At 41.3% G+C, this 28000-nt stretch overlaps 2 protein-coding genes across 10 annotated transcripts in view; one reads left to right on the forward strand and one right to left on the reverse strand.

The window, feature by feature from the left end:
- Positions 1 to 9428: 9428 nt before the first annotated feature.
- Positions 9429 to 27700, reverse strand: TATDN3 (TatD DNase domain containing 3). 7 transcript variants are annotated; one of them, XM_077902172.1, is made up of 10 exons: positions 27548 to 27698; positions 25278 to 25310; positions 24328 to 24401; positions 24043 to 24127; positions 21298 to 21360; positions 19942 to 20051; positions 19721 to 19776; positions 17721 to 17833; positions 10947 to 11024; positions 9429 to 10152 (listed from the first exon to the last, which is right to left on the reverse strand). In XM_077902172.1, exons 1-10 carry the CDS (start codon positions 27611 to 27613, stop codon positions 10009 to 10011), a joined length of 822 nt encoding a protein of 273 aa, XP_077758298.1. In that variant the 5' UTR covers positions 27614 to 27698; the 3' UTR covers positions 9429 to 10008. The 7 variants fall into 7 exon arrangements, with proteins under 7 accessions (XP_077758298.1, XP_077758297.1, XP_077758295.1 ...); XM_077902171.1 differs by having other exon boundaries at positions 10947 to 11027; XM_077902169.1 differs by having other exon boundaries at positions 10947 to 11027; positions 27488 to 27677.
- NSL1 (NSL1 component of MIS12 kinetochore complex) overlaps positions 27597 to 28000 on the forward strand; it is a 41794-nt gene continuing 41390 nt past the window's right edge. The window contains exon 1 of one of the 3 annotated variants that reach the window (XM_077902166.1): positions 27597 to 27999. In XM_077902166.1, the coding sequence (XP_077758292.1) occupies positions 27612 to 27999 (388 nt within the window). In that variant the 5' untranslated portion in view covers positions 27597 to 27611. The remainder of the gene's footprint in view (position 28000) is intronic. The other 2 variants (XM_077902167.1, XM_077902168.1) reach the window with 2 other exon arrangements.

Consider the following 28000-nt stretch of genomic DNA (forward strand, 5'->3'; position numbering starts at 1 on the left):
TCACCAAGAAAACATTTTAATTTCATATAAAATAGACCTTTATTCATTCCATCCCATTATTTAGACTTAGATGTCTTGGAAAGGTTTTGAGTGATTAAAGATAGTTTCAAGGATGAATGACCAAAAAGTTCACTTTTACAGTGATGATCTTTTTTTTTTTTTTTTTTTTTTTTAAGATTTTATTTATTAGAGAGAGAGAGAGAGCATGAGCAGGGGGAGGTACAAAAGGAGAAGCAAACTCCCTGCTGAACAGGAAGCCCGATGATGTGGGACTGGATCCCAGAATCATGACCTGAGCCAAAAGCAAACCCTTAACTGACTGAGATACCCAGGCACCCTCGTCTTCTCTTTTATAATCTAAAATATTTTTTTGGGGGGGCAGCCCTGGTGGCTCAGCAGTTTGGCGCTGCCTTCAGCCCATGGCCTAATCCTGGAGACGCCAGATTGAGTCCCACGTCAGGCTCCCTGCATGGAGCCTGCTTCTCCCTCTACCTGTGTCTCTGCCTCCCTCTCTCTCTGTCTCTCATGAATAAATAAATAAAATCTTTAAAAAAAATAAAATAAAATATTTTTTTGAAGTTTATTTATTTAAGTAATCTCTACATCCAACATGAGGCTCACACCCACAAATCTGAGACCAAGAATCACATGCTCTTCCAACTGAGCCACCCAGGCACCACTAACCTAGAATGTTTATTTTTTAATTTATTATAATTATTTCTTAACCTAGAATGTTTAAATAGTTTGAACATTTGTAGCATGTGTCGACCAATCCCTACTAAACAAGTCAGAGGCTAAAGTTTCTCATAGTTAACACTTGATTCTATTGCCTAATTGTATTAACTTACTTTGTTAAAGCTACGATCCTGATAATTTGAAGTACATACTTGAGAAAGTAATACAAGGTGCCTATACTTTTGATCTATTTCACTGCCCATCCCCAAAGAGGGCATTGCTAGAACCCTCTAGTGGCCAAACCCTATTTGGCTACCATCACCTCTGTGTCATTGTTTCCTGGATAGTTATTTTCCAATTTAACTAATGTAGGTAGTCTGAGGTCATAACCGATTTCATTTGGTAAGCCAAGCACTGCCTGGTTTTTTGGCATTTGTTTTTATTTTTTTATTTTTAGATTTTTAAGGATTTTATTTATTTATTCCTGAGAGACATACAGAGAGAGGCAGAGACACAGACAGAGGGAGAAGCAGGCTCCATGCAGGTAGCCCGATGTGGGACTGGACTCTGGGACCAGGATCATGCCCTGAGCCCAAGGCAGATAGATGCTCAACTGCTGAGCCACCCAGGCTCCAAGCATTTGTCTTTATATCAGTAAAATATTCACCTTGTATTTAGTTGCCCATTGTCTCCGCAGAAAGCTCAGATTCATGAACCAATGCATTTTCGTATCAGAAAGGATTATGGATCATTCAACTGGCCTAAAACCCTACCTTAGCTAGGGCTATACAAGTGCAGGAAGATTCATTAACTCTGAAGGTATGTTAAAAAAAAGCCAGATCCCAAACTAATTTTTTGCTTCTCAAAAAGGCAAGCTTCATGAGCATTGACAGAAGGCAAAAGACTCTTGGTTCTAAGGCCAAGGACTTTATTATTCGGAGCACAGCAAGTAGCACAAGCCTTGTGTTTAGGGGGGTCCCCCTTGCCCTCTCCCACCACCCCCCATGGCAATATGGAACAGTCCAGATAAATGCCACACCCACCAGAGGTTTTGCTTGACACCAGAGGACCCCTGAGCTTAAGAAACCCAACGTTTATTATACTGGGTGATAAATAAACCTGCTCTCTGTTCCAGTAAGAGTATTATTTCTGTCATCCAAGGTCCTTGGCTACAATGACCCTTGAAGAGATAGTCTGGAACAAAACCTGTCTGTGCCTCTGCTCCCAAGACATGCAGAAACAGGAGTTCTGTGTAGAATTCTCTCCCAACATGGAGCAGCCCAAATGAAGACGTATTAGATACATCATTCCTTGGGTTCAATCTAGGATGAGTCCTGGGGAATCAACACATAGTGAATGAGTGTCAGGTGATATACTATATAATTAACCACCCTTCTAGCCTCATTTCCCCTAGGAAATGGTAGGTAGGTAATCCCCTCCTACCTTCCAGGTTTTAAGGAACTATTGGTGGTTCTTCGCCTTGTTCTGCTATCCTCCCTTCACTTGTCTTGCTTTATTTTATTTTATTTATTTTATTTTATTTTAATTTAATTTATTTTATTTTATGATAGTAACACACACAGAGAGAGAGAGAGAGAGAGAGAGAGAGAGGCAGAGACATAGGCAGAGGGAGAAGCAGGCTCCATGCACCGGGAGCCCGACGTGGGATTCGATCCCAGGTCTCCAGGATCGCACCCTGGGCCAAAGGCAGGCGCTAAACCGCTGTGCCACCCAGGGATCCCTATTTATTTTATTTTATTTTATTTTATTTTATTTTATTTTATTTTATTATTTTATTTTATTTTATTTTATTTTATTTTATTTATTTATTTATTTATTTATTTGTTTGTTTGTTTTTTTTGGCTTGCTTTAGTTTAAATGCCACCTTCTCCTGGAAGCCTTCCCTTCCCCAGCCCCTTTCCCTAGTTGGTGTTTCCACATCCTCCTTCACTATACACCCTACAACAGGCGGGGATAAAACCAGAAACTCAAATGTCACACAACCATATATATTTTGGACTCTGACTCTACCTGGAATCATAAGTCTAGCCACCTCCTCTACCCCCTCCCAGGAATGTTTCATATCTGTTGACGCACCTGTTCCCTCATAAACATGTAGGGACCAGCATTTTCCTCCTTCTCTGCTCTGGCTCCCTGTACGGCTGTCTGCAGGTGAGTTTCCAAGTCAAGGCCACTAATGCTTATGCAGGAAGGCCTCCCATGGCACTCCTGGTACTCCAGAATGACGACTTCAGTGTGGTCCCCATTGCTACTGAAGCTGCCGTAGGGGTTCAGAATGTAGGGGTCCTAAGATGTGCCACTTTGGCCTGTAGAATAAGGTTACTCTGAGTTGAAAACCATCAAGGCCTAAAAGACTCAGGAAGAAACCCTGACCTTCCCCCTAACTGCCTGAAAGAATTTAGATAGAGGATCTGCTCCAGGAAGAGAACTATCACCATCGATAACTACAGTGTAATATGAACTAGGTGTGAGATAGGGAGGAACCAGAGCTAAGCTTGTCACTATTCCTCCCTGTGTCCCACTATTCCTCTCAGTGTCCCATCTTCCTGTGAATGGCTTTCCTTCTCAGGTGACTCAATTCCTCTGATTTTCTATTTCAAGAACTGATTTCAAGGTGATATATATCCAATAAGGATGAATGGAGGCATCGCCTTTTTATTTTATTTTTATTAAGAATTTAAAAAATATTTTATTTATTCATGAGAGACACACAGAGAGAGGCAGAGAAGAGGCAGAGGGAGAAGCAAGCTCCATGCAGGGAGCCCGATGCGGGGACTTGATCCTGGGATTGTTGGATCACTCCCTGAGCTGAAGACAGACTCTCAACGGCTGAGCCACCCAGGCGTCCCTATTTCCAACAAATTTTTTAAAAGATTTTATTTATTCATGGGAGACACACAGAGAGAGGCAGAGACATAGGCAGAAGGAGAAGCAGGCTCCCCACAGGGAGCCCAACATAGGACTGGATCCCAGGGCCCCGGGGATCACGCTCTGAACCAAAGGCAGGCGCTAAACCACTGAGCCACCCAGGCATCCCAAGCCATCTCCTTTTTATTTTTTTTATTTTTTTTTAAGATTTTACTTATTCACTCATGAGAGACAGAGAGAGAGAGAGAGAGAGGCAGAGACACAGGCAGAGGGAGAAGCAGGCTCCATGCAGGGAGCCCCACGTGGAACCCGATCCCAGGTCTCCAGGATCACGCCCTGGACTGAAGGCAGGCACTAAACCACTGAGCCACACAGGGATCCCCGGCATCTCCTTTTTAAATGTGATCTTTCCCATTAAGGAAACAGAGCATCACCTCTGTCACCCTGTGATCACACAGGTCATTCAAAGTGAATCCCTCTTGCCTGTGGGCCATCACATCAGCTCCTCTCTGCCTGGGAAGGAAGTTCTTTCCCCATTCTTCTCACATCTGGCCCCTTCTCACCCTCTAGCAACTCACCTAGCAGGTCACATCCTCAGAGGCCTTCACTGACTACCATATCTAAAATAGAAAACTCTTGTGCAACTACTCATTACTAAGCAGGCAAAAGTTAAAAGTCACAGGATATGCTCTATACGTTCAGTGAAGTCCTTGCCCTTGCCTTGCTACTCACGGACCAGCAGCATAGCAATATCTGGGAGTTTTTTTTGAAATATGTGATCTTAGGTATAGGGGAGGAATACGTTTCTTCCTTTGTAGGTTCTTTAGCTGGTTAATAACTAAATTGATGTAAGAGATTAACAGGAGAGAGAAAAATTTAATTTCAGGTGGGAACTCACAAAACATGAGGCCAAAAAGGAAATGACCAAAGCAAAACTTTTGTACTTTTCAGACAAAGAAACAAATTTGTGAGGAATTAATAAGTCCAGGCTTGGGGTACTGAAGTGGTGAAGAAGAAACAAGTGTTTGTATGCCCTCTTGGAGCTGAAGTCCCTGTCTCTGGTGATAAAGATGTATCTGTACCTCCTGATTCGGGAGGGTACCTTTTTTTTTTTTTTTAAATAGAAAAGCGACCATTTCTTTATTAAATTATACAAAAAGGGGAGGGGAGGGAGGCAGCTGTGGAGCTGTGGGGCTCGGAGCAGGGTACATTTCACAGGGGAGATTTATTTCCTGCTTGCAGGGGGACAGAGGAGGCTGAGTGTCCTTCTTGCACCACTTTTTTTTTTTTTTCCCCACTGCTTCTTTTTAAAAGATTTTATTTATTCATGAGAGGCACAGATTGATAGAGAGGCAGAGACAGAAGCAGGCTCTGTGCAGGGAGCCTGACACGGGACTCGATCCAGGGACTCCGGGATCATGCCCTGGGCTGAAGGTGGCGCTAAACTGCTGAGCCACCCGAGCTGCTCGCACCACTGCTTCTTAAGTAACTTTGATTCAAGATAACCCAAATAAAGGGCATTTGTGTGGCTCAGTTGGTAAAGCATCTGCCTTTAGCTTAGGTCATGATCCCGGGGTCCTGGGATCAAGCCCCACATCAGGCTCTCTGCTCCAAGGGGAGCCTGCTTCTCCCTCTGTCTACTGTCGCCCTGCTTGTGCTCTCTGTCAAGTTTAAAAAAAAACAAAAAACAAATAATACTGCAGAGTGGTATGTTTGGGGGGCACCCTGCTGTGGACCTCATCATTGGTTTCACCCCAGCTCTACTGAAATGGAAATTTTTTTTTTTTTTAAGATTTATTTATTCATGAGAGACAGAGAGAGAGAGGCAGAGACACAGGCAGAGGGAGAAGCAGGCTCCTTGCAGGGAACCTCGATCCCAGGACTCCAGGATCATGCCCCAGGCCGAAGGCAGGCACTTAACCACTGAGCCACCAGGCGTTCCTGGAATATGTCTTTTTTTGTTTAAGATTCATTCATTCATTCATTCATTCATTCATTCATTCATTCATGATAGACGTGGAGATTGAGAGAGAGAGGCAGAGACACAGGAGGAGGGAGAAGCAGGCTCCATTCAAGGAGCCCGACATGGGACTCAATCGATCCCAGGACTCCAGGATCCTGCCCTGGGCCAAAGGCAGGCGCTAAACTGCTGAGCCACCCAGGGATCCCCTGGAATTTGTTTTTTAACAAGACCCTCAGCTGACTTATATACACTGACGTTTGAAAAGCATTGCAGTTTAAGGCACACCCACAAACACCTTTCTTGGAGTCATTCCATTTTCCTGCACATGGTTCTCACCTTTGGCTGCACCTCAGAAACATCTAGTGAGCTTTCCAAAAATTCATTTCCCTAGATCCCGGTTCTAGCAATTCTCATTTAAATTACCTGGGTTGGGCCAAATGTGAGGGGAATTTATGAAAAGCTCCCCTGGCAATACTGATGTGCAGCCAGGAATGAGAACCGCTGCTCTGGCTGGGACTGAGGGAACCTTCCAGTTAAATTCAGGTTGAAAGGATCCTCTTTAGGGGGTTGAATTCCAGACCAGAAGAAACCCTGGGTCTCAAGCATCATTCTGAAATGTATAGGCCGGGGGTCAGCAAACCATTTTCCATATAAGGCTAACAGGTATTTCTGTCTTTACATCCATGTGATCTCTGATGCAACTAGGCAATTCTGTCCCTGTAGAATGAACACAGACACAGGAAATGAAGGAGCATAACTGTCTTCCAAGAAACCTTTGTGGACATTGAAATCTGAATTTCATATAATTTTCACATGCTGTAAAATATTCTTTTGATGTTTTTCCAATCATTTAAAAATATATCTAATTCATGCAAGAGTTACACATCTAGCTAATCCAAATATCTGACCCAGTGAAAAGTTTTCTATTTTTAAAAATTTTGGGGCAGTCCCGGTGGCTCAGCGGTTTAGTGCTGCCTTCGGCCCAGGGTATGATCCTGGAGACCGGGGATCGAGTCCCATGTCAGGCTCCCTACATGGATCCTGCTTCTCCCTCTGCCTGTGTCTCTGCCTCTCTCTCTGTGTCTCTCATGAATAAATAAAAATCTTAAAAAATATATATAAGCAACAGAAACGAAATCTGGCAAATTTAAGGAAATGAACTTACTGAAGGTTATCAGATAGTTCCTAAAGTCTCCATGAGGACAGAAAAATCAAATTCATGCCACTGAACTAGAAGCATAATGACTATTGCCACAGCCACTGGGCATAGACCCTGCAGTGAATACTGCCAGTCTTGCCAAGTTGGACTCCAAATTCGCTGCTATACTGGCCACTCTTGCCAGAATGGAATCGAGTCAGTCCAGGCCTCTTCGTTGTCCCTAGAATAATTCAAAATTGAGGGTGGGCCATAATATAATGCCTTGGTTGCAAAGAAGGCTGGAAAGTGACTGCCTGGCATTTTCAACTTCTACAAGGTGAGAGATTCTCTAAAGAAAGCAGTTCACATGTGTGGTGGCCAAAAAAGATAATCAAGATGTCCATCCATATGAACCTCAAGACCCTTTCTCTCCCCTACTGCTTCCCTCAGCTACTGCCTATCCACTCAAATTCAGAGTTCTTGATTTGAAGTATCCGAAGGATGGCTTTTGAAGAATGTTAAACTAATGTAGAGATCAACTTGGGAGGCACTATGATATTTGGAAAAAAGTGCTCAAATGGAAATCAGGGGATTATAATTCTATTTTTTTTAAAGATTTTATTTATTCATGAGTGAGAGACACACACACACAGAGAGAGGCAAAGAGATAAGCAGGCTCCATGCAGGGAGCCTGATGTGGACTCGATCCCGGGACTCCAGGATCAGGCCCCGGACTGAAAGTGGCGCTAAACCACTGAGCCACCTGGGTTGTGCAGGGGATTATAATTCTAAATGTATCACACATAAGCTGTGAGCATTTATATAATTCATTTAAATTACTTGGGTTTCAGAAGCAATCCACAGAAAGGTCTTGTACAGAGGACATCAGACTTTTAACACTTTTCTTTTTTCTTTTAGACTTTTAACACTTTCTGCTTTTTTTTTTTTTTTAAGATTTTATTTATTTATTAATGAGAGACACACAGAGAGAGAGAGAGAGAGAGAGAGAGAGGCAGAGACACAGGCAGAGGGAGAAGCAGGCTCCATGCAAGGAGCCCGATGCGGGACTCAATCCCTGGACTCCAGGATCACACCCTGGGCCAAAGGCAGGCGCTAAACCGCTGAGCCACCCAGGGATCCCCCACTTTCTGCTTTTATATGCAACGCATGGTTCTCTATATTTATTAAACTATTAACTTGGGAAATATTATTTGCACCAGTTTTAACATGCAAGGTATAAATACTACTCAGGTTGTTCATGTATTATAAGGATGCTCACCAAAGAAGTCATTGTTTTTGGACATGAGCTTGCTATGGAATTAGCCAAAAATAAGGAGGGCCTACGGGGAGGTTTTTGCCTGGAGCCTCATGTTTAAGCTTGTAACACTGATAATCCCTAAATTATCTAATTTTGGGATCCCTGGGTGGCTCAGCAGTTTGGCACCTGCCTTTAGCCCAGGTTGTGATCCTGGAGTCCTGGGATGGGGTCCTGCATCAGGCTCCCTGCATGGAGCCTGCTTCTCTCTCTGCCTCTGTCTCTGCCTCTCTCTGTGTGTCTCTCATGAAAAAAAAAAAATCTAATTTATTTCCACTCTATCTTTTTGAGTGACTTTGTAATTATTAGCACAGACTGTTATAATTTAATTTTTATTCTTTTTTTTTTTAAAGACTTATTTATTCATGAGAGACACAGAGAGAAAGGGGCAGAGATACAGACAGAGGGAGAAGCAGGCTCCATGCAGGGAGCCCGATGTGGGACTCGATCCCAGGTCTCCAGGATCAGGCCCCGGACTGAAGGCGGCACTAAACCGCTGAGCCACCAGGGCTGCCCCAGACTGTCATAATTTTAAAGGGACAGTGAAGAAAAAATAAAATAAAAAGGACAGTGAGATTTGCTTGTGATTGGAAAGTTAAAGTCTAAAAAGCACAGAACAGTTTCTGGAAACCCTTTGTAAGTTAGTCAGATCCTGTAAATGAAATGTCAATTCATGCATGTCACTCCAAAATATTCAATCAAAAGCTCCAAAGAAAGAAAGGGCAAATAAAAAAATTCAACTCTGAAGTATGAACATAGCTCAAGCACCCAAAAACAAAACTCTTCTTTATGTTCATTTTAGAAGAAGTATCTGGGAGAGAGGAAGGAAACGTGACAGCAAGAGATCAGTGGAGGATTATGAACTAGTAGGCAGAAGACAGAACTAGGAGCAAGGTGATCAAATGAGCCCTTGGTCACGTAACAACAAAAGAAAAGAGTTGATATTCATTTTTATTTTTCAATTTATATTTATTTATTTTTACTTTTTTTCAAGATCTTATTTATTTATTCATGAGAGACAGAGAGAAAGAGAGGCAGAGACACAGGCAGAAGGAGAAGCAGGCTCCATGCAAGGAGCCCGACATGGGACTCGATCCCAGGACTCCAGGGTCAGGCCCTGGGCTGAAGCAGGAGCTAAACCGCTGAGCCATCCGGGCTGCCCTCAATTTATTTATTTAAAAAAGATTTTATTTATTCATGAGAGACACAGAGAGGGAGAGGCAGAGACACAGGCAGAGGAAGAAGCAGGCTCTTCATAAGGAGCCTGATGTGGGACTGGATCCCGGACCCCAAGATCATGCCCTGAGCCAAAGGCAGATGCTCAACTGCTGAGCCACCCAGGTGTCCCTGCAGCCAAGGTTTTTAAAACTTAAAAATATAAAATATCACTGCATGCAAAAATAGATACATTTTAATAAAGCTATGTAGATTTTAAACATGCGACAAAATTCAGACTAGAACTTAAACTCAGTTTATTATTACCTAAACCTTGGGGCTTGGCATTTAACAATGATTGCACAAACCACTGGCCTCAAAAGTCAAAATCTAGGATTGATACAAAAACCTATACATTTTCCTCTTAAGAAGCACTTCAAAGTACTAACAACTCAGTTTTTTACAAATCCAGAAAATAGACCTCTGACAGTGTAAGAAACGAGATGATTATTTTCTACATAAATCCTATGGTGGTAAAGGATCAAATGTTAGCTGTCCCAGTAGCGATCATGTCTTACCTCGGGGAGCCTCCTTTGCCAGAAGAAATGGTTTCAGTTCATATGGTGGTTCTACTAAGTGGGGTGAGGTAAGAAGCAGTGGTGTTTCTCAATCTCCTGTTAGGACCCCATTAATTGAAGCACAAGGTAGAATCAGAACCCAGGGTTTCAGGATCCTAGCCTGGTTTTAGGAGATATATTTCTCTAAAATCATAATCTTCATTATCCCTATATAATGGTTTCTTCGGTTCAGACTCTAACTCAGAACATTTCTTTCTCTCAAATGCTGTTCCCTGCAGCAGATTTGATTTTGCAGCTACTTCTGGAGCAGTTGCCGAAGCTTGGGAAACAGTCTCAATGCATTCTGTGTTGTCACTTCTATAACCTCTTCTACTGAGATCCCCTTCACCTGGGCAATATATTCTGCTGAAATGGAAATGTTTTGGGGTTCATTTCGTACCTGAAACAGAACAAAGCAGAAAGTGAATGAGATATGACACTCAAGGGAAGCCATCCTGGAGACCACAGATAAAACAGAGCAACGTGAGTTGGTAAAAAAACAATGAGTTGGTTTTTGTTGTTTTAATGTAATGTTAGGGGAGGCAAGCAGGAAAGGCAGAGAAAGCCCTGAACTTCAGCTTATGAGCTACAGCCACAATGCTGTAAGTCAGTATTTCTCTTGAGAAGAGCCCTGGCATATTACCATCGAAGTTCTGGCACCTAGCATATGAAGCAGCCTGCAGGTGGTGACACTTGGTGATCTGCCTGCCTGACCTGATGGATTTTTTTTTTTTTTTTTAGATTTTATTTATTTATTTGAGAGAGAGAGAGAGAGAGAACACAAGCAGAGGGAAAGGGAGAGGGAGAAGCAGATTCCCCATTCAGTAAGGAGTCCAACAAGGAACTCAATCTCACAATCCCGAGATCTTGACCCGAGCTGAAGGCAAACACTTAACCGACTAAGCCAGCCAGGTGCCTCCAGAGACAGGATTTGAACCCAGGTTTTTCTGACTTAGACACAGAGCTTTTTTACTATACTGCCCTGGCTCTCATTATTATGTAAATTAAGGCCTGGCCAATATCTGGTAATATTTGCTGGAGCACAACAGCTATATGATGAATAAAACCTCTTAACCAAGCTTTAAAATAGGACTCCATTGTATTTACACTGCAATGAGAGACACACAGCTAAACTGAAAATAGCTCAAAAGAAAGATACAATCTAAATAATGCAGGAATTAGATAATCACTTACCTGTTTTTCTGGTCCTAGTGCAGGTGAATCTGTTTCTAAGCAAATTGAAGTTAAAGGCAACTGTTTCACAAGTTTCTGCTTCTTAGAGAAAAGAGAAAGCCAGTCAGTTTAAAACATGAGACATAAAGATAAAAAAAGTTGCATTAAACCCATGTACCAACGCAAACTACTCTGTAGGAACCTAAAATTCATGCTTTCATATTCAATTGACTACATACATTACTAAATGCTCACCGCAATAAATGTAGTTACCATCTGTCACCATACAAGATTATTACAGTATACTGAATATATTCCCTATGTTGTACTTTTCAACACCATAACTTATTTTGTAACTGAAAAGTTTGTACCTCTTAATAACCCCCTTCACCTATTTTGCCCATTTCCTCACCCTCTTTCCTCTGGCAACCACCACTTTGTTCTCTTATGAGTCTGTTTGATTTTGTTTGTTCATTTGTTTCGTTTTTTAGATTCCACATATAAGTAAAATCATATGATACTTGATTCACTTAGCATAATACTCTTTTGGTCCACCCATTTTGTTGCAAATAGCAATATTTCATTCTTTTTTATGTCTGAATACTAAAGCATTGTTTGTAACAGTGAAAAACTAGAAATGACTTAACCTTTGCTTCAGATAATGATTAAATAAATTATGTTACATCCACATTGTGGAGTATTATGCAATCACTTTATTTTTTTAAAATATTTTTATTTATTTATTCACAAGACACACACACACACACACACACAGAGAGAGAGGCAGAGACACAGGCAGAGGGAGAAGCAGGCTCCATGCAGGGAGCCTGACATGGGACTCGATCCTGGGTCTCCAGGATCATGCCCTGGGCCGAAGCAGGCTCTAAACCGCTGAGCCACCCAGGGGTCCCTATGCAATCACTTCAAAGATGAGGTCGATCCATACTTAGAGACACAAGCAGATATCCACAAGTTCTCGTAAGTATTTGGAAATTCAGCAAAACACTTTGAAATAATCACTATGGTCAGAGAGGAAGTCATAAGTTAAATTAGAAAATATTTCAAACTGGGCAGCCCCGGTGGTGCAGCGGTTTGGCGCCGCCTGCAGCCTGGGGTATGATGCTGGAGACCTGGGATCGAGTCCCATGTCGGGCTCCCTGCATGGAGCCTGCTTCTCCCTCTCCCTCTGCCTGTGTCTCTGGCTCTCTCTCTCTCTGTGTCTATGAATAAATAAATAAAATCTTAAAAAAAAGAAAATATTTCAAACTGAAAGAAAGTGAAAATACACCATCAATCAAAAATCTATGGATTCTAACTACTAGAATTGGCTAGAGCTAACGCAACTATAGCATTAAAGGTTTATATTAGAAAATAAAGATTTTATTTATTTTTAAAGATTTTATGTATTTATTTGAGAGAGAGAGTGAGAGAGGGCATGCATGGGGGGAGGTGCAGAGGGAGAGGGAAAAGCTGACTCTCCAGTGAGCAGGAACCTGGTTGGGCCCAATCTCAGGGCTCGATCCCAGGACCTGAGCTGAAGGCAGATGCTTAACTGACAGAGCCATCCAGGTGCCCCTCAAAATAGGAAAGACTTTTTTTTTTTTTAAAGATTGTATTTATTTATTTTGAGAGAGAGTGAGCTTGCCAGGGGAGTAGGGGTGTGTGGCACGGTGAGGGAGAAGCAAGCTTCCAGCTGAGCAGGGAATCCCCACATAGGACTTGATCCTAGGATGCTGGGATCATGATCTGAGCTGAAGGCAGATGCTCAACTGAGCCATCCAAGCACCCCAAAAAAGATTTTAAATAAATAATCTAAAGTTCTACCTTAAACTATAAAATGAAACTATGAAAAGGATAATATACAGGCACACCTTGTTTCACTGCGTTTCAAAGATACTGATGTGTTTCTCTGTTTTGTTTTGTTTTACAAATTGAAGGTTTGTGGCAACCCTGAATTGAGCAAGTCTGTGGGCACCATTTTTCCAACAGCATTTGCTCATTTCCTGTCTCTTTATCACATTTTAGTAATTCTTGCAATATTTCAAATGTTTTCATTGTTACTCTATTTGTTATGCTGATCCATAATCAGTGATCTTTGATGTTGCTACTGTGATTGTTTTGCATGAACTGCACCCATAAAAGATGGTAAACTTTTTTTTTTTAAACATTTTATTTATTTATTCAGAGACACACACAGAGAGAGAGAGAGAGGCAAAGACACAGGCAGAGGGAGAAGCAGGCTCCTTGCAGGGAGCCTGATGTGGGACTTGATCCCGGGTCTCCAGGATCACACCCTGGGCTGGAGGCAGCGCTAAACCCGCTGAGCCACCAGGGCTGCCCCAAGATGGTAAATTTAATGGATAAAAGTTGAGTGTGTTCTGACTGTTCCATCCACCAGCCATTTCCTTGTCTCTCTCCCTTTCCTACTGAGACACACAATACTGAAATTAAGCCAACTAATAACACTATGGTGGCCTCTAAGTGTTCAAGGGAAAGGAAGAATCATATATATCTCATTTTGAATAAAAAGCTAGAAATGATTAAGCCTGGTGAAAAAAAAAAAAAACAAAAAAACAAGATAAGCTGTAAGTGAGACCTCTTAGGCCAGTTTGCTGCGTTGTGAATACAAAGAAGTTCTTGAAGGAAATGAAAAGAGCTGCTTCAGTGAACACACAGACAATAAAGCAAAACAGCTTTATTACTGATATGAAGAAAGTCTGAGTGGTCTGGAATGAAGATCAAACCAGCCACAACCTTCCCTTAAGCCAAAGCCCAATCCAGAACAAAGTCCTTCAACTCTATGCAGGCTGAGAGAGACGAGGAAGCTACAGAAGAAGAGCTTGAAGCTAGCAGAGGTTGGTTCATGAGATTTACAGAAAGAAGCCATCTCCATAACATCAAAGTGCAACGTGGAACAGCAAGTGCTGATGTAGTAGCTGCACCAAGTTACCCAGAAGATCTAGCTAAGAGAATTCATGAAGGTGGCTATGCTAAACAACACATTTTCAATGTAGACAGAACCACTTTATTGGATGAAAATGCCATCTAGGACTTTCATACCTAAAGAGAAAAAGTCTATGTCTGCCTTCAAAACTTCAAAGGGCAGGCTGACTCTCTTGTTAGGTGCTAATGCAGCTGGTTGACTTTAAGCTGAAGCCAATGTTTACTCACCACTCCAAAACTCCTAGGGCCCTTACAAATAATGCTAAACTTATTCTGCTTGTGCTCTATAAATGGAACAATAAAGCTCGGATGCAGCCACATCTGTTTACAATATGATTTGATAAATATTAAGTCCCCTGTTCAGACAAAAAAAATTCCTTCGAAATTATTACTGCTCATTGACAACACACTTAGTCATCCAAGGGCGCTGACGGAGATGTATAGAGTAACTTTTTTTTTTTTTTTTTTTTTTTTTTAATAATAGTAAAACTTGCCATTTATTGCACACTATCAGACAGTATTTTGGGTGATTCAAACATATCAACTCGTTAAATTCTCCAAAGAGCTTTTTTTTTAAAGATTATATTTATTTATTCATGGGAGACAGAGAGAGAGAGAGGCAGAGACATAGTCAGAGGGAGAAGCAGGCTCCACACAGGGAAGTAACGTTTTTGTGCTTGCTAACACAACATCCATTCTGCAGTCTGTAGATCAAGGAATAACCTCGACTTTCAAGTCTTATTGTGAGAAATACATTTTGTGAGGCTACAGTTAGTATCACATAGATAGTGTTTCCTCGGATGGATCCGGGCAAAGTAAACTGAAAACCTACTGGAAAGGATTTACCATTCTAGATGCCATTAGGAACATTTGTAAGTCACAGGAAGAGGTCCAAATATCAACAGTAACAGGAGTTTGGAAGAGGTGATTCCAACCCTCCTAGACGTTGAAGGGTTCAAGACTTCAGTTAGGAAAGTAACTACAGATGTGGTAGAAATAGTAAGAGAACTGGATTAAGAAGTGGAGCCTGGGGCAGCCCAGGTGGCTCAGTCGTCTAGCGCCGCCTTCAGCCCAGGGTGTGATCCTGGAGACCCAGGATTGAGTCCCACATCAGACTTCCTGCATGAAGCCTGTTTCTCCCTCTGCCTGTGTCTCTACCTCTCTCTCTCTCTCTCAGTGTCTCTCATGAATAAACAAATAAAATCTTAAAAAAAAAAAGTGGAACCTGAAGATGTGAATAAACTGTTGCAATTTCACAATAAAACTTGAATGAATGAGATGTCATTTCCTATGTGTGTGCAAAGAAAGTAGTTTCTTGAGATATAATCTACTCCTGGTGAAGATGCAGTGAAGATTGTTGAAATAACAACAAAATATTTAGAATATTATATAAACTTAGTTGATAAAGCAGTGATAGGGTTTAAAAGGACTGACTCCAATTTTGAATGTTCTGTGGCCAAAATGCTATCAAGGAGCATCACATGCTACAGAGAAATCATTCATGAAAGGAAGTCAATGGATGCTGCAAACTTCATCATTGTCTTATTTTAAGAAATTGCCACCAAAAAAAAAAAAAGAAAGAAAGAAAAGAAATTGCCACAGCCACCCTAGCTTTTTTCAACCACCACCCTGAACAGTCAGCAACCATCAGCATTGAGGCATGACATCCACCAGCAAAAAGATGATTCACTGAAAACTCAGATGATGGTTAGCATTTTTTAATAATAAAATACATGTATTTATTTAAAATTATCTATTTATTTGAGAGAGAGTGAGCACTTACCAGCTGAGAGGGCAGACGGAGAGAAAGAATGTGAAGCAGACTCAGTACTGAGTATGGAGCCCCAAAAAGGGCCAGATCCCATGACCATGAGACCATGACCTGACTGAAATCAAGAATTGGGGGCAGCCCCGGTGGCGCCGTGGTTTGGTGCCACCTGCAGTCTGGGGTGTGATCCTGGAGACCTGGGATCGAGTCCCACATCGGGCTCCTTGCATGGAGCCTGCTTCTCCCTCTGCCTGTGTCTCTGCCTCTCTCTCTCTCTCTGTGTCTCTCATGAATAAATAAAATCTTAAAAAAAAAAAGAGAGAAATCAAGAGTTGGGACACTTAACTGACTGAGCTACCTAGCGCCCCACAATAAAAACTGTTTTTTTAAATTTTTTTAATTTTTATTTATTTATGATAGTCACAGAGAGAGAGAGAGAGAGAGAGGCAGAGACATAGGCAGAGGGAGAAGCAGGCTCCATGCACCGGGAGCCCGACGTGGGATTTGATCCCGGGTCTCCAGGATCACGCCCTGGGCCAAAGGCAGGCGCCAAACCGCTGTGCCACCCAGGGATCCCTAAAAACTTTTAAATTAAGGTATGTACATTGTTTTTTTAGACACATTGCTATTGCACACTTAATAGACTACAGTATAGGTATGCACTGGGAAACCAAAAAACTCATCTGATTTGCTTTACGGTGATATTTGCTTTGTTGCAGCACTGTGGAACTGAACTCGTATCATCACTGAGGTATGTCTGGATCATGACCAAGCAGAATTTACCCAAGGAATGCAAGGTTGGTTCAACATTAGAAAATCAATCAATACAGTTTTCAGGCCAAGAAAATAAAACAAATATGATCATCTCAGTAGAGGCAGAACAAACATTTGACAAACAAAAAATGGAAATTAGGTTGATAGAAATAAAGTTTCTTTAAAAAGAGCCTGGGTGACTCATCTGCCTTTGGCTCAGGGCATGATCCTAGTCTAGGGATAGAGTCCCACATCGGGCTCCCAGGAGGAAGCCTGCTTCTCCTGCCTCTCCCTATGTCTCTGTCTCTCTCTCTGTGTCTCTCATGAATAAATAAAATCTTAAAACAATAAATAAATAAAAAGAAAAAAAACTTGACAACATCCAATATATATTTTTTTAAGATTTACTTAATTTGAAAGAGAGAAGGACAGTGTGAGTGGGAGGGGAAGAGAAAGAAGGAGAGAGAGAAGCTTTTTATTTTTTTATTTTTTATTTTTTTTGAGAGAGAGAATCTTGAGCAGACTCCCTGCTAAGCACAGAACCTGATGCAGGGCTCAATCCCACCACCCGGAGACCATGACCTAAGCTGAAACCAAAAGTTGGATGCTTAACCAACTGAGCCACCTAGGCCCCCCATATATTTGTCTTTTTAGTTGGTGAGCTGTAATAGTGTTTTAAAATTCTGGATACTAGACTCTTATCAGATACAATTTGTAAATGCCTTTTCTCATTCTGTGGGTTATCGTTTCGTTTTCTTGATAGTGTCTTTGAAGCATAAAAGTTCAAAAGATGGGGATGCTTGGGTGGCTCAGCAGTTGAGCGTCTGCCTTTGGCTTTGGGTGTGATCCCAGAATTCAGGGATCGATTCCCACATTGGGCTCTCTGTGGGGAGCCTACTTCTACCTCTGCCTGTGTCTCTGCCTTCTGTGTCTCAAATAAATAAATAAATAAATAAATAAATAAATAAATAAATAAAATCTTTAAAAAAATTAAAGTTGAAAAGTTGTTTTATTGTGGAAGTTTTAAATTTTGATGATGTCCAATTTATCTATTTTTTTCTTTGGTTGTGCTTTTGGTATCATATCTAAAAAGCCACTGCCTATTTCAAGGTTACAATATTTCGATCTGTTTTCTTCTAATAGTTTTATAAATTTTAGCTCTTATGTTTAGGTCTTTGATCCATTTTTGAGTTAATTTTCATGTAAGTGTGAGGTAGGGACCTATGATTAATTTTTGTAATGTAACTGGAATAGTATTACAAGTGTGTAACATAAGCTCATATTTGTATTTCACAAAGCATACAATGAGGCTTAGTTAAGCAATAACTTACCTGTCCACTTCTTATAACAGAAGGAGGAATTGAGAAGAAGTACCCAGCTTTTACTCCTTCCATGGCTACAGATGGCCGACCATCAAATGCATGCAGAAGCACTTTGTCAGCACCTATTTAAAGAAAAAAATCTTTAAAAAAGAAAAAAACTTCTTATACCATCAAACCTTTTCTAGAAGTTTATAAACTGTCAAATTATTGTTCCTACTAGGTTTTTAAGCAGTGAATTATCCTTAATAATAATGCTAGTGGGGCAGCCCCGGTGGCTCAGCGGTTTAGTGCCACCTTCAGCCTAGGGCGTGATCCTGGAGACCCGGGATTGAGTCCCACCTCAGGCTCCCTGCGTGGAGCTTGTTTCTCCCTCTGCCTATGTCTCTGCCTCTCTCTCTCTGTGTCTCTCATGAATAAATAAATAAAATCTTAAAAAAATAATAATGCTAGTGAAAGAAGAAACAGGATGCTCAAAGACTCAGAGACTCAATAATCAGGGCTGGCTTCACAGTCACCTCCAGTTCTTACCGGATAGCTGCTCAGTAATCATAAAAATCATATTCTCAGTAATTCCAGTGATTCTCATCACTGAGAAACACACTGCTTTCTAGTTGCAATTACATTTACTTTACTATTCGATACTGTTTTTTTCAAATGGTAGGTGTGATCATTAATGGGTTACAGTCATAAATGAATTATGAAATCAATTTAGTGGGTCATGACCTACCAGCATATGCTTATATGTATGTGTGTCTGCATATATGTATGTGCACACATTTATATATGCCTATCTGAACATACACATAGATAATACGGCTTCTCAAACTTGGTCAGATTTCTGTATGTATATATACTAAGTCTCAAAATAACCTTTTAGTACCAAAAACAATACATATGTGTATATATTGCAACTCAAAGTATATTTCTTACTGTGGATGACACTTTAAAAAGTCTGAAAAGTAGTAAGATATGTTTTTACTTTAGAGCAACTAATCAAGATGACTATATTTTAGGTATGATGGCCACAACCTGCATAATAACATTTTCTGAAGCAGCAGCCAGAAAACATGCAAGACAGTAAGTAACCCATCTCTGGTTTGTTTTTTCCTCCCATTAATCAGGTGGTTAAGCTGATTAAAAAACTGGAGCTGTTGGGACACCTGGGTGACTCAGAGGTTTAGCACCTGCCTTCAGCCCACAGCGTGATCCTGCAGTCCCGAAATCGAGTCCCACATCTGGTTCTCTGCATGAAGCCTGCTTGTCTCTCTGCCTGTGTCTCTGCCTCTCTCACTGTGTCCCTCATGAATAAATAAAATCTTAAAAAAATAAAAAATAAAAATAAAAATAAATCGACAGCTCCGATTTTTTTTTTAAAGATTTTATTTATTTATTCATGAGAGAGACATACAGAGAGGCAGAGACATAGGCAGAGGGAGGTGAAGCAGGCTCCATGCAGGAGCCCAACACAGGACTCGATCCTGTAACTCTGGGATCACACCCCGAGCCACCAGGTGTCCCTATTTTTTTTATTTTTTAATTTTTATTTAATTTTTTAAAAATGGGTTTTGTTTTGTTTTTAGATTTTATTTATTTATTCATGAAAGACACACAGAGAGAAAGGCAGAGACATAGGCAGAGGGAGAAGCAGGCTCCATGCAGGGAGCCAATGTGGGACTAGATCCCTGAACTCCAGGATCACACCCTGAGTGGAAGGTAGAAGTGCTTAACTGCTGAGCCACCCAGGCGTCCCGGAGCTGTTGATTTTTAAATTAAGGAATATAAATTATTTGATCCAGTTTTTCATTTGCTTTACGCTGGCCTTCTAAATATCATCAAAACACTTGAAAGTAGGCTGACTTACAAAATCACCCTAGTTGATTTACACCTCCACCCTTGCCCCATTCCCTTCCCTTTTAGAAATCAAATTGAAACATGGTTTATTCTATGAGAAAATGGAGTGGAACCATCAAACTTAAATATTAGGCCCATTCTTTTCAGAACCTAAATACCTTGCTCATTTAAGAGGCTGATGGTGGGTCTTCCAGCAGAGCGTGAGTGAACATTTCTGTTTAACAACAAAAAAATTCCTTTTAGGTTCTTAATCTGAAAGCATTATTTCTGTTCTATTAAAGTAATTCAGAGAAAAAGAAATGCAGAGCTCCATATTAGGAGAACCATTAATTTGTTCTATAGCTATTAATATCAAAAGAAGATTGATTAATTAACCTACAAAGGCAAATTTAATCTCTTGGCTAACTGGACCTGTCGGATTAGGACTTGTCGTTGCTCTTCCTTCTGCTCATCAGTGCCAGCAAATCTGGGGGAGAAATCTAGTCCCACCTGTAGTAGAAAAATATAACAGATTTACATGTTTATGGCTCAATAAATTCAAAAGACATACTATGGAGCAGTGCTGTCCTAGAGAAATATGATAGGAGCCATACATGAACGTCACATACATAACTTTATATTTTCTAGTAGCCACATTAAAAACACTAACAAGAATCAGGTGAAATTAATTTTAATGATGTATTTTATTTAATCCATACATCCAAATCATCATTACTATAATATAGTAATATTATTTCAACACAAAATCAATATAAAAATGATTGCATTATTTATTTTCTCTTTTTTTTGGGTACTAAGACTTTGAAATCCTGTGTGTTTTATATTTATAGCATATCTCATTTTGGACCAGTCACATTTCAAGTGCTGAACAGCTGTATGTGGTTACTACATTGGACAGTGAAGATTATCAAAGACTGTTTTCTTTGATACTATTTTGGCAGATATTGCTATAGTCTATATTCTAAATTTAAGTGTTATCTTTTGTATTTGATTAAAAGTGGAGTTTATTATAAGTGATAAAAATGTTTCACAACTGTATATTAAATAAAAAATGTTTATTACAAATTCTAGCCTATTTTAAAAAAATATTTAATTTATTTATTAGGTAAGCACTATGTCCAGTGTGGGGTTGCAACTTAGAACCCTGAGATCAAGAGTCACATGCTCCACCAACTAAGCCAGCCAGGCGCCCCAACAAACTTTAGCCTATTTTTTTTTTTTTTAAGATTTTATTTACTTATCATGAGAAACAGAGAGAGAGAGAGGCAGAGACACAGGCAGAGGGAGAAGCAGGCTCCATGCATGGAGCCTGACGTGAGATTCGATTCTGGGTCCCCAGGATCACACCCTGGGCTGAAGGCGGTGCTAAACTGCTGAGCCACCCAGGCTGCCCATTGCCTACTTAGTGTATGTTTATACATACTACGTTAACTAACTACAGAGATGACTCTGTTTAAGAAAAGGAAAAAAAAAAGAACAAAGTACACAGAAATGCTAATAAAGTAGTTTTCTTCCATTAACCTAAGTCTATGGTGGGACTTTCTATTTTTTGTCTCCAAGTGCTTTTGCTTATTGAGGAAAAAAAAATTATTTTTTGACAAATTATTATCCAGCTAAATGAGGTGAATATAATTATCTAAGTCAGTTATAATCACCAATAGTGAACTGAAGATTATATTTATATATCATATGAAAGTCTAGATTAGAAGTCATTTGATCAGCTATTTGATGTTACCTCTCCAATTGCCAACAATTGATCCTTATAATTCTCCATAATGGGCAAAGCTACATCCAAATCCTGGGAGAAAAAAAAGTAAATTTGTTTAAACAGAAGGGTAAGGGAACTGATACTTTAGATAACACTTTTATATGCCAGGCATTATACTATACTGGATCCTTTACATACATTCAATACCTTTAACCAGTTGAAGAAGTAGTGATAGTCATCCTTCTGTAACAGTGAGTCCTGTTTGGAAATTTGAGTAGAAACATCTCATATGGACCCCTGGGGGGCTCAGCGGTTGAGTGTCTGCCTTAGGCTCAGGGTGTGATTCCAGGTCTGGGGATCAAGTCCTGCACTGGGCTCCCTGTGAGGAGCCTGCTTCTCCCTCTTGCCTATGTTTCTGTCTCTCTCTGTATGTGTCTCTCATGAATAAATAAAATCTTCAAAAAAAAAAAAAAAAAAAGAGAGAGAGAAGTCCCACTTAAACACTACCTAATATTTAGGAGGAATTTCCTAACATGTAGGACTGATTTGGATTTCCTCCTGGAATAGGTGACCAAGAGAAAAGAAAGCCAACAGGTAGTCACCTTTGTAACTCAGCTTTCTGGGAGTGCACTGTGTTATGTCCTCCTCTTAGGATGCTAATGGTTTTTAAGTTTTTTAATAGCAATAATCTCATACATCCTCTTCACTATTTTCACTGATTTCTTTTGTCTTTATAATCCTGCTTAGCCTATTTTTGTCCTAACAATTCAAGAGTATAAACATTAATTATCACAAATATGCTTGTTTGTCAACTAGTGAAGTAACTACCATTAGTTTCCATGATATTACTATTTCCATTTAAAGAGAATGCACTCTGTGAGGGTTCCCTTGTAAGACAAGGCAAAGACAAATATATGGAAAGTTTGCTTCTAGGTATCTTTTAAACTACTTTGAGGGTTTTAGTCTTAGGATATGTAAATTGCTAAGAATGTCTATTGTGGATAATCAGAACAAAGAAGAATTAAGAAAAAGGAGGTAAAACAGAAGCAGCAGGAGATTTTATAATTATGCTTCTGGACACAGAAAAACCAACATCCACAATCCCTATCACATTATCTTTCATCTTTAAAGCACTGAGTACTATCTAAAGTTTACCTGTTCTTGTAACTAATTGTTGATTGTCTGTCTGCCCCCAACTAGAATCTAGCTTCCATGGGAGGGATTTCCCTCTATAGTGCTTAGAGCAGTGCTTAGAATTCAGTAGGCGCTCACTAAACACTTGCTGACTATTCATTCATGAGAGACACAGAGAGGCAGAGACACAGGCAGAGGGAGAAGCAGGCTCCATGCAGGGAGCCCAACGTGGGACTCGATTCCGGGTCTCCAGGATCACACCCTGAGCCAAAGGCAGATGCTAAACCTCTGAGCCGCCCAGGGATCCCCTTGCTGACTAACTAAATGAATGCCTATTCATATAAATCTCTATATAAATGAAAGAAATGCTGTCTTGCTATGATCCCCAACATTTTGAGAACCGTATCTCTCCGGCAATTTAGCTAATTTTATCATATTAGGAGAATAATTCAGGAAAACTACCAGGACAAATATTTATTTTTACCTGAAGTGAATTAAAAGCACTTTTGTTTCAAAATAGAGCTACCTGGGGTATCCTAATGTATGAATACAGATTCATTTTTATAAAATATGAAAGACCTTGTATTTTAATTTATTCATAGGCAACAAAAAGTCTTCACTTCTTCCAAATGGGGGTTGGCTATCAATCCCATTATGTAATAAAACTCTTAAGAAACTGTATCTTCCTGATTCTGAGTCAGGAGGCAAGTCTGAAATATGAGACATATTGGCTATTATGACTCAGTGAGATCTTATAGGTAGGATTTTTTTTTTTAGAGCCGGTATTAAAGCAGTGCAGTTTAATAGATCAAGAGCATTCCTTTAGAGAGGGTTTAACATTCAAGAAGATACTGTGTACTTGAACTCATCTGTCCCCTTAGGGTACTACATCTATGAATTTGTATCTTCCTTTTTCTGGATATTTTATCACTTTTTTTGCCAAAGCAGTATGACAACATGGTAAAAAAAATGTGAAAACAAGTGACTCATAATTCTACTTGATCATCACAGCTAATGTTCTTTTTTTTTTTTTTTAAGGTTTTATTTATTTATTTGAGAGAGAGAGAGAGAGAGCACAAGAGAGCATGAGCTGAGGGAGAGGTAGAGGGAGAAGCAGACTACCCATTGAGCAGGGAGCCCAATGCAGGGGTTGATCCCAGGACCCTGGGATCATGACCTGAGCCACAAGCAGATGCTTAACTGACTGAGCCAACCAGGCAACCCAGCTAATGTAATTTCTGTCTTTTTCTCTCTAGTCCTTTCCTCATTGAATATATTTTTACACGGATGTTACAACTAGGGAGTAAACAATTTGGCATCCTGCTTTTCTCTCTGTATTACACTATAAACATTTTCCTCATTGCTACATAAAATAAACCTTATAGTTCTCATTTTCCATACATGCATTCAGTGCATACATATATTTAATACTCTACAAGTTAATTTTTTCCTTTATTTCCGAGCCTTGAGGCTATTTCTGTTTTTTCTCTACTACAAATAATGCTGCAACAAACACCTTTGTGAAAGGTAGTATTTCCTTCTTCTGGATTATTGCCTTAAAATATAATCAGAAAGAGGAGCATTACGGAGTCAAAAGGCATCACTTTTTTAATGATTTTTGTTTTATACAACTTTTACCTTTAATGTGACACTTCTTTGGTCTCCTGGTGAAACTCCTTGAACAGGATGAACACCCAAGCATGGCAGGACAAAGCCCTTATACCTAAAAATGTACAACACATTAAGAAAGCAGGAATATTAAAGTACTAGACAATGTTACACTAAAGAACAAACATGAAAGAATTTTTTAGGGCTATGTTGATGTGATTTTCTTTAAAAATGGATGATCTTTGATAGTATAAATATGACCTACTAACTGCAACCTTATTAGCAACTCTTTAAATTCTTGATGAGAAGTAGCACCTTTCTGAAAGCTGCATAATCTTTTCAAATTCTCCTGAATGTTCAGCAACCATCACAAGAGCCATAACATTGGCCTGAAACAAAAATGAACGGAACAGTTAGAATCTCAAACAATCTATATCTAACATAACTGAAGAGAAATTTAAAGTCTTCTGTACTTTAAGTTATTCTTGCTCACTTATACTCCATCAATATAATCACGATGGCTATCACTGAGTACTTATTATGTTTCAGGCACTATGTTCAGTGAATATAAATATTACCTCATTACCTCAATCTACACAAACCCTATGAGGTAGGCATTGCTGTACTTCATCATATAGGTCGGGAAAGAGTTTTGGATGGAGTCAGATAACTTGCTCAAGATCATTATGCAATTCCAGAGCCCATGCCCCTAATTAAGCTGCCATATTGAATGATGGCTGTGTGTGTAATAATGTATTGGCAACCATTTCTATCACTTTAAGGGAAGGCTACAAAGTAATAGTTAAATAAAAATTAGTAATTTTTTTCTGAAACAAATCAAAACGTCTCAGAAAACTTGTAATTTCTCTAAGATCTCTGGAATAACGCTCCTTTAGGAACTGACAGATAGATCAATCTATTCCATGTTAACTGGTAAGCACACTAGATGTGAGGACATGTTTTGGATTCAGACTATCTTGTCCTTATCATTTTACTAGCAGTGTATCTTCAGGTAAGTAAATCTCTAGGCCTGAATTTCCTTCTCTATCAAATGGGTAATGGTTGGCTATAAAATAGTAGCTTCTTCATACAGATGCTGCCAAACATTAGATGAGATAACGAACAGATAGGGCTTAGCTCAGCCTGGCACATACTACACAGTTAATTAATGCTACTTATTATTAACAAAGCAAGATAAGCATAGTGTATCTAAATTTCAAGCGGTTCTACCTTGAAACAGAGGGCAACTATAGATATTGACTTACTTTCTTGGCTTTCTCCAACACATCATCCAGATCCTAAAATGAGCATAGGTAATCACAATTATTTTAGATGAATAAGTAACTGCTCTTTGGAAGTGTCTATCAACGTAGTCAAGGAGCCATAAAGAATGACAACAATGGCAAGGAACAGTGTGATAGAATGTGAAGAGCTACACTGACTCGCTTTGCTTACTCTTCCTTTCTCTCACTAAAATCTGGCTTCTCTTCCTACTCCACTAAAACAGAAACTGTTATTGTAAATTATATAAAGGACATTTCTCTGTCCTCCTCTTACTCTATCCATCAGGAGCATTAAGAAGTCCTCACCCGTTCACTCCTTTCCTGAAATACTTCCCACTCTTGGCGTCTGCAATACCCCTCTCCTGCAAACACCACCCTCCACTAGCTGCTAATTCCAGTCTCCTTAGCTGGCTCTCTCCTCCATCAGATTTCAGGACCCTATGCTCCTCTCTCCCTACACACCCCAGGTGATCTCATCCACAGGTTTTAATACCATCATTATGCTAATGAGTCCCCAGTTTTGATCTCCAGCCTAGAATTCTCTCCTAAGCCCAAGACTGACGTTTAAAAATGAATACAGGGCATTTCCACTTGGATGGATATTAGACTTAAACATGTACTAAACACAGCTGTCTCTACAGACCTTTTATCTGCCCTCCCCAGTCTCAATCTTCCCTCCTCTCAGTAAACAGCACCACCATCCTCCCTACAGCATGATGTCCTTTTTTTCCTTCCCTCTCCACATCCAATTTCTTACCCCATACCATTGAGTCTATCTCTAAAACACACACTGAGGGCAGCCGGGGTGGCTCAGCGGTTTAGCGCTGCCTTTGGCCTAGGGCGTGATCCTGGAGACCTGGGATGGAGTCCCATGTCAGGCTCCCTGCATGGAGCCTGCTTCTCCCTCTGCTTGTGTCTCTTCCCGCCCCCCTCTCATGAATAAATAAATAAAATATTAAAAACACACACACACACACTGAATCCATCGGCTTTTCTCAAACTCCCCTGCAACCACCATCACCTCCTGTCTACATACAGCAAAAGCCTCCAAATTGGTTTTCTAAGGTCTACATTTGCTCTCCAACAGCAAAATGGCTTTTTTTTTTTTTAAAGATTTTATTTATTCATAAGAGAGAACACAGAGAGAGAGAGAGAGGCAGAGACACAGGCAGAGGGAGAAGCAGGCTCCCTGCAGGGAACCTGATGCAAGACTGGATTCCAGGACCCTGGGATCATGCCCTGAGCAGAAGGCAGACACTCAACCACTGGGCCACCTAAGGGTCTCAGCAAAATGTTTTGTGTGTGTGTGTGTGTTTTTTTTTTTTTTAAGATTTTATTTATTTATTCACGAGAGACACAGAGAGAGAGGCAGAGACACAGGCAGAGGGAGAAGCAGGCTCCATGCAGGGAGCTGGATGCCAGACTTGATCCTGGGTCTCCAGGATCACGCCCTGGACCCAAGGCAGATGCTCAATCACTGAGCCACCCAGGTGTCCCGCAAAATGGTTTTTAAGCAGAAATCATATCTTGTCGCTCTCCCTTAAACAAGCAAACAGACAAAAAAAAAACCCTTTACTGGATTCACACTGTCCTTACCTACCTCACCTATCCCCTGCAAACCTCCAGTCAATGGCTCCCTCTCCAGCTCCTCAGGCTCCAGCTAGCCAAATCCCACGCTGTCTGGAGTCTGCAAGACGCCCACCATCTCGCCCGGCTGGCCCTTTGCCCTTCCAGTTCCAGCTTCGGCGTCACCTCTGGAGAGGTTTTCCCCCTTAAGAGACTCTGCCCTTCATTGTCTTATACCAGCCCCCCGGTTTCCAGGGCAGCGCGTAAAGCACTTTAAGTCTGATTTTGTGTGTCCTCCTCGGCCTGCTTCTGTCCCCCCACGAGGCCCGGAGCGCACGGTGCGCGGCTAAAGCGCCCGAAAGCACACTTTTCCCGGGAAAAGTGGATGCTCGGCCAGGCCAGGCACCGATAGGCCGGTGGGGGTGGGGAAACCCTCTCGGAAACGGGAAGGCCAAATAAGAGCCGTGTAGAGATGGCGGGCGTCGCTCTTCAGGATCGGAAGGGAACATCGGGATGACCGAGGTCAAGCAGGGAAGTTAGGAGCAAGTCACTCAGGCCCACGAGCTGGGGCCCACGAGCTGGGGCCATGCGAGGCTTGGTCCGAAGGGTAGAGAGAAAAGAATAACCTGGAGGGAAAGGACTGGGGGCCTCCCCGCTCCCGCAGGCCGGGCCTCGCCCTTACATACGCTGTCAAAGTCCGGGGCCGAGAGGTGGCAGTGACAGTCCACCGCCCCGCCGCCCACCGCCCCCATGGCCGCAGCCACCGCCGCGCTCCAGTCTCCAGGGAGCCTCAGCCGGAACGCTTCGGCTGCGGCGGCTCGCGCTTCCGGCCGGACTCGTGTTTCCCGCCCCCCTTCCCGCCCTTCCGCTCCCACAGTTCCCGCCCGCGGTTCAAACTGGAAAGATGGCGGGGGCTCCCGTGTCGGGGGTCCCTTCCCGTCCGCGGGGCGTGGAGAGAGAGGCGCGGCCGGACGACGGGGCGTCGGTCGCCGCCAGCTCCCGGGAGGACTGCCGGGTGCGCTGCACGTCGAAGCGGGCCGTGACGGAAATGGTAGAGCTGTGCGGCCGCTTCGTGGACAAGCTCGGGGACGCGCTGCCGGAGGAGATTCGGGGCCCTGCGCTGCGGGATGTGCAGTGGG

The sequence above is a fragment of the Canis aureus genome, chromosome 6 (assembly GCF_053574225.1).
Source record: "Canis aureus isolate CA01 chromosome 6, VMU_Caureus_v.1.0, whole genome shotgun sequence".
NCBI lineage: Eukaryota > Metazoa > Chordata > Mammalia > Carnivora > Canidae > Canis > Canis aureus.

Coding starts and splice junctions, on each gene's coding strand:
- TATDN3 (XM_077902169.1), bottom strand. CDS start 27,613: ATGGGGGCGGTGGGCGGCGGGGCGGTGGACTGTCACTGCCACCTCTCG. Junction 17,834..19,720: donor CAGCCTCTTAAATGAGCAAG/GTATTTAGGTTC, acceptor TTCTTTAAATAG/GTGCTGACAAAGTGCTTCTG. Junction 11,028..17,720: donor CTGTTATAAGAAGTGGACAG/GTAAGTTATTGC, acceptor CTTTTCTCTAAG/AAGCAGAAACTTGTGAAACA.